General features: G+C 47.6%; 1 protein-coding gene across 1 annotated transcript; it reads left to right on the top strand.

The window, feature by feature from the left end:
- Window positions 1-287: 287 nt before the first annotated feature.
- On the top strand, window positions 288-10192 carry LOC135823199 (uncharacterized). Its single transcript, XM_065336045.1, has 4 exons — window positions 288-859; window positions 2576-2646; window positions 4571-4879; window positions 8717-10192. Exons 1-4 carry the CDS (start codon window positions 727-729, stop codon window positions 9101-9103), a joined length of 900 nt encoding a protein of 299 aa, XP_065192117.1. The 5' UTR covers window positions 288-726; the 3' UTR covers window positions 9104-10192.

The following is a 10192-nucleotide window of genomic DNA, read 5'->3' as shown; positions in this document are numbered from 1 at the left end:
GTCCGGGCCGAGTGCACAGAGTTTTCACGGTCATCATGCCTTTATCATTGTTTATGCCGGTTCACAGAGCGGCCCACACGGCCACAGACGCCAATCAACAGCACTGTCTGCTGCACAGACTCAGTAGTAGAGAGGGCAGTGAGGGGATTCATGATGATGACTCGGCTGTGTTGCCCGGGCCATGCTGACTGTTGACAAGACATCCCCGGCTACATTCTTCCACACCCCCAGTCCCAGATCGATGAGATGACCGTTGACGGCACTTATCACTTTGTAATTGTGCGCAATTATAGAGTTACCCGGGTGGTAGTTACTAACAGTTGGAGTAAAATCCACCCGCAGAGCGTTCTGCACTTTTGGGGAAGCCTTGCAGGCTGCTGCTCAACTCATGTAGCTACTCGCTTTCTGCACTCCATTCGAAATCAAGTTAGTTGCCAGACTTTAGCCATAGGCAGGACGAAAAACCGCCCAGTACAGTGCAGTAGCGTGTTTGTCACCAAATTATTGCAAAGACACAACAGTCAGCAGTTGCAGCATTCCTACTACTAAAATAATGTACTAGTACTAGCTAGTCCTGTGTACAACGATAACGTTACAAGCAGATCAATTATTTTCTCCGGATCATTGCGTGTTGCCGTTCAGAGCGCCGGCTAGTAATAGTATCGATGCGGCAGGCCTAACCCCATTGCCAGGTGTATCGTGGCCACCAGTTACCAGCACGGAGCAATGTCGCTGCCGGCTGCCAGCGCCAAGCGCTCGACGGGCAAGCGAGAAGCTGGCGCGTCGCGGACGTGCACAGCGACGCAGCGCCGACTAGCACCACTGGACATGACTTATCGTGAAATTCAGCGGCTTGAGCGTAAGTAAAAAGTGATTATGGTGGAATAAATTTATCACTGGTATTCTGGTATTGGTACAGTGCTAGCTGGCAACTGAAATCCGACTCCTTAGCGGTGCGTCCGCATATATACTAGTACTAGTAGCGGTCTCTGTTTCGTAGCTTTACCATCCCGTGTAGGGTCTCACGGGTCGGATTTCAGTTGCCAGCACTGTACTAAAGTAACAGGCAGTACAGTGTAGCCATCATCATAACTATCAGGCATCACTCTGCAGTGTCTGCACTATTATACTTATAGACAGTGTGGATCTACCCTCCAGGCTTGTGTCCCTCGTCCCTCACACACAAACTGTCGAAGGGATTGAGCCTGATGCAGAACGAAGTCAGGGTAAGAGGGAGGGAGGGGGGGGGGGGGGGGGCTGCATGTACATGTACGGTACTGTTCAATGAAATCCAGTCGCGCCGCTCAAGTACGTGCCGGGCCGTTGCACAGCCCTAGACCTGTGAACACTGGGCTGGTAAAAGGTGCAAAACCCAAATTGACCAGGATCAAATTGACCAGGATCTAATTGACCCGGATCAAATTGACCAGGATCAAGGACTGTAAATCGACTACTGGCTGTGCATGACTCGTGTACGGTGCTGGCCCTTGGCTTGGGTCCTTGGCTTGGGTCATGGGGTAACAACTAATACTTACTATTACTAACAAGGATTCTACAATGCATGCATAACGTGCACGAGACAATCATTGAACCTGTGACCAGGATGACCCAGTACATGTGTACAAGTAACGTTAGTTCAGTAGAGGAAAGATCACCATTCAGCGAGCTGCAGTTGAATGATCCCCGCTCCGAGGAGGCTGTTATGTATCGTGCAGCAGGCATTCCCAATCGACTTTCGCCACATGACCCGGCGTTCTGTTCATGACGTCACATGAGCCCAGCCAGTGGAGTAGCAGGCACGGCTGTGGTTGCAAATGGCTCATTGTGGAGACGCTTCAATTGCCTAGCTCTATCTCTATAGAGGTTAAGCAATTACATCATCATTGCATCATCAGTTGAGATGCTGTGGCAAAGTCGTGGACTCTTGACAAAGCACTGTATTTGCACTAGCACCTCACGCTGCATACTTAGCGCCCATTAGAGAACCCGCCATGAAATCATCCGCATAGCTCCTCTATAAGATAGTTGCACCCGCCGCTACGTGCTGCACCTGCCGCCTTGGTATACTCAGCGGCATGGCGGTGGCCTAGCACAAGCGAAACTTCCTAAGCTGGTTGTGTTTCTGAACACAATTGTATAGCCGGTGGTAACGCGAACGTGCGAACGTTATTTTTCACCCACATGCACTAGGCGCCTGTCTCTAGATCACAGCAGGCTTTCTGAATCCAGTTTTACCATGCCCAGTCTTCATACGAGTACTGCATGCAGATTGTGCTTGCATCACCTGCTCACGAATGGAAATACCTTTGAATCCCGTATATGCCCTAACCCACATGCACTTTGGTTATGCAGCATAAGACAGTATATCACGCGGTCAAGCAAGTTGTGCAGCAACAAAACACAATCAAGGCTCCACAGCACAGGTGCATGTGTATCGCATAACGTTTGCGTGCTTGTGTGTGTCGGTATTATGTGTATGTGTGTGTGTATGTGTGTGCACGTGTATACACCTGCGTGTGCATCTGTGCATATGTGCATGCATGTGTGTATGCGTCGACTTTCACCCTGTGCACAGTGGCTATAGATATCCTACCTCGCGGGGAAATTCCCCGGTCCGTGGTGGCCACCATGAACTTCCCTGATGTGGTAAGTGTTAATGATAGGGGTTTTCCCGCCTAAGGCATGTGAATAGTCGCCATGGAGATAATAACATGGTAGGATGGCTATGAACAAAATTAAACCCGTGCTCATGTCAAACAGCAAAGTTAAAAAAAGTAAACTATCGTATCCGTTCCCGAAGGGAACTCGCGACGGCCGCTAACACCCGATAAACCCTAGCGGCAGATGCAGCGCCTAACGGTGGGGGTTTGCTACAGCTACATTGCTTCAGCAAAGTAGCAATGGTTTTGTTGCGGAACGTTTTTTTCCCGCTTTTCAGTATTCTGGCCCGAACACTGGAATGTGCACTGGCGCAGGGCCTGAAGTACATGAAAGCGTAGATTTTGGAGATAATATTATGGTACTCTTACTACAGTAATTAAATGACAGGCACTGACTCTAGTCTGGCTTTCACTGCACATGCATGGTGCCATAGTGACACACATGAGAGGACAAGCATGTGTCACACCGCCGTAGTGTCTCAGCGGCGACGTTTCTATCACCCGTCTGTTCAGTCCATCACGTCACATCACACCGCGTGCACAGTGGACACAAGGGAAGTGTGAAGTGCCGCGTAATTTCATGTGACAAATCTCGCATGAGCCTGTTGTGCAATGTATAACTTACTTGGCATCACGTCGCATCACACTGCACGCATAGTGGACACCAGTGAAGTGTGAAGTGCCGCGTACTTTCATGCGACAAATGTCGCAGTCTCTTGCAAAATTTATGACTTACTTGCTTGGTCAGGCTATCATTACATGCACGTATGCTTTCCCCCGGCTGTCATTTACGTGATTTAGTCATTGTTATCGGCCTCTGCTGGTGCATGTTACAGCAAGGCTGTGTTTGTGTGCAAGACAACGATGCTTAGTCTAAGAGTTACAAATTCCCGTTTTTAGCTGCGCAGGACGGTGTGGATCGCAACTCATTAGTCAGGTCATTGAAGAATGCAGGCCTTGGGAGCTGTTTGTCCTGTTGCTGTGCACAATGCCGGAGGTCCACGTCTGTTGAAATGGCTCTCATGTTTCCAACCACCTGCAGTTGTCTGCAGTATGTATTTGACATGATATAGCCCTCAGGTTGGAAATGTGTATGCTGTAGTGTGGGTTTGAGCCGCGACTTGGTCCTTGAACCAGGGAGGCAGTGTACTACTCCCTGCATTGAACTATGCATTTGTCCAGTACACTGCACGCTGCAATGCAGCCAAGCTCATGTCATTGTTTGTCAGCCTCGTAGCCCAGGCCGTTCGTATTTTCATGTACCATGGTCTATGCACAGTCAGAGTCACCGTGCCTACATTGATTGGTATGCTGTGCTTGGCGAAATTCTAGCCTGGCCGTTCTTCGGCGCCCGGCAGCACTGTTGTGTGAGTGGCTTAGCAGTTGTCTGTGTCATGTGCAGTCAGACCTCGCTTATCCGGTCCTGTTTTTATCTGGATCCCTCGCCATCCGGAAGAAAATCGTTGCTTACCGATTTACAGCATATGCCATGCATACGTGCAGTATGTGTGTTCAATTATCCGGTTCCCTCGCCGAATAGCGACCCTCGATCGTGCGTGAGCGAATTGTCGTGATTCGTGAGGTTGAACTGAAGTATGCAGTGAAATGATAATTAGGTCTATAGATGTTGTTATTCGCGAGTTGTTATACATGAGGTTGTTATTCATGAGGTTGTTATTCATGAGGTTGTTATTCATGAAGTTGTTATTCATGAAGTAGAATTGATCTAGACTGACCCTATCCCCTTGATTTCCTAACGTGATAGTAGGCAGCTTGATTCTTTCTGAATGAACTGCTATTGTCGTCAGGGGTATCCTGCATGAACGAATGTTGTGTTGGGCTACCTGGTGGATTTACATGTACTCTGCGATCTTTTCTCCCCTGTTTCCTCGTGTCGACGCCGCATACAGACGGACGTCATGGGCAAGAATCAAGACGGCGCCGGTGCAGACAGTCTCACGACGCACGTGATCCGCCGGCCAAACCGGCAGCAGCGGCGCAAGCGACCTAAGTACGAGGACGACAGCAGCGACTCGGACACGGAAGTCGTACTCGCCGAGCGAGAGGTACGGCGCTACAAAAGCGACGTACTGAAGCTGGCCAACAACCACATCCAGAAGATGACCACGTTCCAGTTCTTCATCGAAGCCGTTGTCGTCGAGCCGCTGATGATCACCTGGCTGGACCTCTCCTTCAACAGCATCACCAAGATACCAAGCGTGAGTTTGAGCAAACTACCAACCATGTAACTTGTTGCATACGTTGCATTAATTTCCAAATAAATGCAGTGGGCTGCAGCATCCTCTATTCTTTACATCCAGAAGGACTATAATATTAATAATGCAATGAATAAAACTATACTGCGCACTCGTATCACAACCATAGCAATGAATAAAGTGTTCCAGAACGTTTTCTAAGAACTCAGATGGTGAGCCGAGGAAAAAACGTTTTCTCAATTATCAATAGAATTCATTCCTTTTACAAGTAGTCACAAATTCCATTGATAATTATGACAAGAAAACGTTCTGGAATACTTTATTAGTTGCTATGGTTGTGATATGAGTGCGCAGTATAGTTTTATTCATTGCATTATTAAGATTATTGTCTCCATGTCGCCTTTTTAAACAGTTAGTTATACTTCCTCCGCGTCATCGAAATTGTCGCAGTTTGACTTTTGATATAAAACGGGGTATTTCAGTACTCACCAGCACTCGTACCAGAGGCAAGGAATCAGACATAGGCGGTAGTCATCAGTATAGGGTGACGGCAAAGTTCTATTTTCTGTTATTGGAAGCTGAAATTTTTGAACTAGACGCAATTTCTTCGCTGATGTCGCTTCGATGGTAATTTCAACTCGCTGAGATCAGTCAGGCGTTGCAGCCTGCACATTTCTCGTGCTTATGACCATTCACTCAAGCCTCATCACTGTTTTACCTTAGCTGGGGTGAGAATGACTTCGTGGAACAGGTGGCAGCGCTTGGTGGGACATCGAGGGGTCAGCAAACTAAATGCATGCAACAGCTATAAAATTTGTCGCTCCGGCTGAGACACTCAGTACATGATTGTACATGTACCTGCAAGAGCCGTGTTGACTCTACATGTAGTGCTAGTGATGCACGCGCAGGTGCCGTACCAGTGATGCTGACAAAGAGGGCGCGCTGGACGTGATAGAACACTTACCTGCATGAGCTGTGACCACACAGCTAAAATAAATGGTCATGCCACGGCTAAAAAATGTTCATTTCAAGATCGAGGTGATTCCGAGGTGATTCCGCCGACGGTAATCAACCGACCTCGCAACGATCGTGTATTCTTACTAGGCTTCGTTGGTGGTGAAGTAGAAATCATCCAGAGCTAGCAGACGACAAGAATCGCAGCTCTTGTCCTGTGGAGAAAGTCAAAGCGTTTGAGATGAGGCGCGACCGACTTTCAACCTTCCTTGAAATATTTCGGAACGATATTTTTGCGTCCATTGACATCAGCGACGACGAAGACTTCATCTCGGCATGAACACTTTCAGTCCAACTGTCCTGGAACGTTACTCTAGTCTTCAGACTATCATCCTGTGTAATAATTTTTGAATGGTTTAGCTTATGGAGTTGTCAGTAACAAGTGACAAGTCACTGGTCAAACTGCGACAATTTCGATGACGCGGAGGAAGTAAAACTATAATATTGATTTTGACTAATTGGCTATAGCTATAGTGGTATCCTCCGTCCACCCTGTGCTATGCTGTCATCATCATACCTGGATATCTAATGCACAGCTCAACTGTACAGTCCGTTTCAAAAGGATTAGCAACCCTGGCGATCGCCCGGGGAGTTTGCCGTCTTACCGTATGAGCGCTCGAGCGCTGCCTGGAAAAACTCACTGTGAACTCGAAGATATATTCCGCACGAAAGCATGAAAAATGATAACTCACTCACTTCGATATTCTGGTTTACAACAAACGAGTTCTTCCTCGTATCGATATGGAGTCAGAGAGGACATGTCGAAAGTGTGGTAAATGTTGACGAACGGCATGGGTCACCAAATAATTTCTTTGAGCTGCGATTCAATTATTTACTCTCACCATGTGACGAAAACGACATCGACAATTCGACATAGACTCATTCCCAACTTGGCAAAGCTTGGCAAAGCTATCCCGTGTGAAAGCTGATAGAAGACGGCGTTGACTGCTAAATTCAAATAAATTGGCGATCTTGAAATACTAAAATAATTCTCAAAAAGAAATCGATCGATCGATGTGCCGGTGTATTCAACACGTAGCTACAGCGCAATGACTTCCGTATTCACTCACACAGTTTCAGTATTGTGGGTGTGTTCACATGGCATTAGCCAGTCAAGTGCCAGTCAGTTCGGCAGGAAGCGCGAGCTCCAACAGCAAGTCGTTTGGTGCAGCCACCTTCAAGGCTTTGTCTTGTACCAGCTTGATTACCAAAACAATGAAAAAAAAGTTGGACTTGAAGATAGGTTGGGATTTGAACTCACAACTTCATGGTCAGCAGACAACATAATTATAACCACAAGGCCAAAAAGGAAAAGATAAATCGTGGGTTTTGATAAAAAAAATCGATACTGGCTTCCAGGGAAAATTGTAAACCATGGGAAGAGGCCCGAAACCTGGCCGAAATTCTAACTCCTTAACGGCTAGTCCAATTGTTCCGAAACCTTCACAGAACAATGTGCCGTGTCCTAACAAGCCCTTTAATGTACTTTGTTGTCCAAATTTCCCTGATCTTCATACTTTTTAAGACCAAAACCTATTATTATTATGAACTTTTATTTTACTAGGGTGTTTCCCACAGACCTATGGTCTTCTTACGGGAGCCCCTAGAACCTGGGATTCGAGCCCGCACTATCGCGCGCCCTCCATGCATCCCCCGATACACTTCGCATACATACTAATTCTTCCAAGTTGCTTCACGTACATACTAATTCTTCCAAGTTGCTTTACGTTACGGGCAATAAATAAGATAAATTGTGCACTCATAACAACAGCAAAAATGAAGAAAGTCAAGTTCCATAACGTTTTCTTGTGACTGTCATCAGTGGAACGCCGTCACATAAAAATGTAATAACTAAAACACACACTTATATACATGTAGCTAATATGGCTTCAGGTAGAAATACAGCAGCTAACAAGTACAAAAAGCGAAGTTTGCACCTTTGCAATGTGTGAATATAGTGTATGTGAGAAAGGTAGTGGCAGATGAATGTGATACTGTGTGAATGAATGTAATGGTGCGTGTGTATTACTTGAAGAGTGTGAGAAAACCTCAGTGTCTGCTCCAGCGCCGGGTGAGCCGGGTAATCCACCCGGTTGGGCGGCGCTTGGACCCGGTTGAAAATATAGTACCGGGTCACCTGTGACCCGGTTGGTACTTTACACTTTCGAACTTTGAAAGGACTGACTACATGGCTTGTATGTGTCAGCTACTTCTTCTTCTTTCGTAATTTTCTAATTCCTGTCCTCTCTTTTCTAAATGAGGCTTATCCATTCGCCTTTATATCATTGACATTGGGCATAGTTTCCGTTTATTTTCCGAATTAAAATAAACCAACCAACCAAGTAAGTCATGATTAGTTTGCCCGTCGTTTGAATGACCTGGCCTATAGCATGTGACTCGGCTGGTGGGACAGCGCCAGGTACATTGTGTACCCGGCTCCGACCCGGTTGAAATGGTTGCGCCAGGTACACGGGTACCCGGCTGTCCTACAATCCTAGAGCAGACACTGAACCTGATTGCTAATCTTTTTGAAACGGACTGTAGTAGTGTAGAGTGCTTGTAAGTCCAGGATTGAATTAGCAATCTTTTACACGAAAGGAAAAAAGTTTCGCTTGTGGGTGGGTCGAGGAGTTTCGCTTTGAAAATATTGGTAGCTGAAACATCAATCAATTCTAGCTGTCAAGTCAGTATATTTTTCATTCTGGGAGGTGGATGGGGAAGGGTCGTAACTAAACTTTTTAGTTCCGTGAAAATTATCGATAATGCCAGATGGCCTCTATTAAACTTGACTTCCTGTGTTTGTTTTTTCGTGATTGTGGCGTGCAGTACATTTCGCTGATGAAGCACCTGACCATCTTCTACCTGCACAGCAACAAGGTGCGCAACGTGCGCGGCCTGGCGCACCTGCAGTTCTGCGACAAGCTGCTGCGCTTCACCATGCACTGCAACCCGGTGTGCGAGAAGCCGCTCTACAGATACAAGGCCATAGCGCTGCTGCCGCGCACGGTGACCAGCTTGGATTTCTCCGCCGTCACCAAGTCGGAGAAGGCGGCGGCTCACACCTGGTACGAGACGGACGGCAAGCAGTACTTCTCATCGCCGGAGCTGACCAAGCAGCTGCTGCGCGAGCACGATGAGCGGGGCGTGTCAGGCATGGCCACGACTACTGCCGACGACTCTGACGAGGACTTTGAGTTGGACTTTGCGAACTGATTCCGCTGCCGGCCGTGGTAGAGCGCCTGCTTCGATCAGGACCTTAGCCGGTGAACATCAAAGCATGTCGGGCGCCGCGTCAGCATGAAACCGTAGCACCATTCAGGCCTCCGCTAGAGTATGTGATAGGTACTATGGCCGATGTATCTATCCAACCCTATCGCCAGTACTACAGCATGCATCTGCATGAACTTCAAAGTGTCAATAAGCACTCGGATGCCGTGCAACCTGTGCTCGTGTAGACTAGCTTGTGCCAGCGGTTGCCGTGACGCTGAACAGGGATGCATTGCCATTGGTCATGTGAGTGAACTCTCCGCACTAGCTGTTGCCGTTCTCGGCGTATACGTCTCGGGGCTGCGAGCATAACCCGGCAGCACACACGGTAACGCCGGCAACACTGCTCTGTGCTGGCGCCATCTTGATTCAAGCTCGCGCCGCGTTCGCTTTACCGAGTCTGGTCTACCGTCCATCGTTGTGCAGGCTGGTGTGCGTGCGCCTTTGCGAACGACTCGGCCTGCGCGAGTGCGCTCGTTGTGCATGCATGCTGGCTGCCGTGCTGCATGACAGGCGGTGGTGAGCCTGTTCGCCGGAGGATTCGGTCTGGTGGCACATGTCTTGTTCTCATGCAACGCCATTACCTGTACATGTATAATAATTATACGAGTCTTTCCCCTCTGCACTTTCCCCTCAAACGAATGGAGATGACTGTTGGTTTTGCAGTGTTTCACAGTCTTTTCTTCACAAGCTAACGTTAACCTTCCCAGACTACATAGCCTGTCTTGACTGCTCTTGTCTTGTCTTGTCTTGTCTTCTGGAATTGACTTCTGGACTTTGTCTTGACTGAGTGCAAGAATTCGCTGCTCTCGCGCATGCAGATCTCTGCGGACAGAATTTGTATGCATGCATTGTGTCATGCGTTATCGAGTGTGCGTAAGTGTGTGCTTTTATCGACACTTGAACTTTTGACAAGTTAAACAACACTGTTATTTAGGCAATTTTGTCTTGGCATACATCTATTCTTCTCTCCATATTAACCCTGTTATCTCTCCGAAGAAAACATTTATTGTCGAAACATCAATTATTACTATA

The sequence above is a fragment of the Sycon ciliatum genome, chromosome 8 (assembly GCF_964019385.1).
Source record: "Sycon ciliatum chromosome 8, ocSycCili1.1, whole genome shotgun sequence".
Classification (NCBI taxonomy): Eukaryota; Metazoa; Porifera; class Calcarea; order Leucosolenida; family Sycettidae; genus Sycon; species Sycon ciliatum.
This window is presented reverse-complemented; position numbering and strand designations above follow the sequence as displayed.

Bases quoted from the DNA above. Each gene is read 5' to 3' on its own strand.
- LOC135823199 (XM_065336045.1), top strand. From the start codon at position 727: ATGTCGCTGCCGGCTGCCAGCGCCAAGCGCTCGACGGGCAAGCGAGAA. The intron at 860-2,575 runs GTAAGTAAAAAG...CCCTGTGCACAG, and splicing joins TGAAATTCAGCGGCTTGAGC to TGGCTATAGATATCCTACCT. The intron at 2,647-4,570 runs GTAAGTGTTAAT...CGCCGCATACAG, and splicing joins CCATGAACTTCCCTGATGTG to ACGGACGTCATGGGCAAGAA.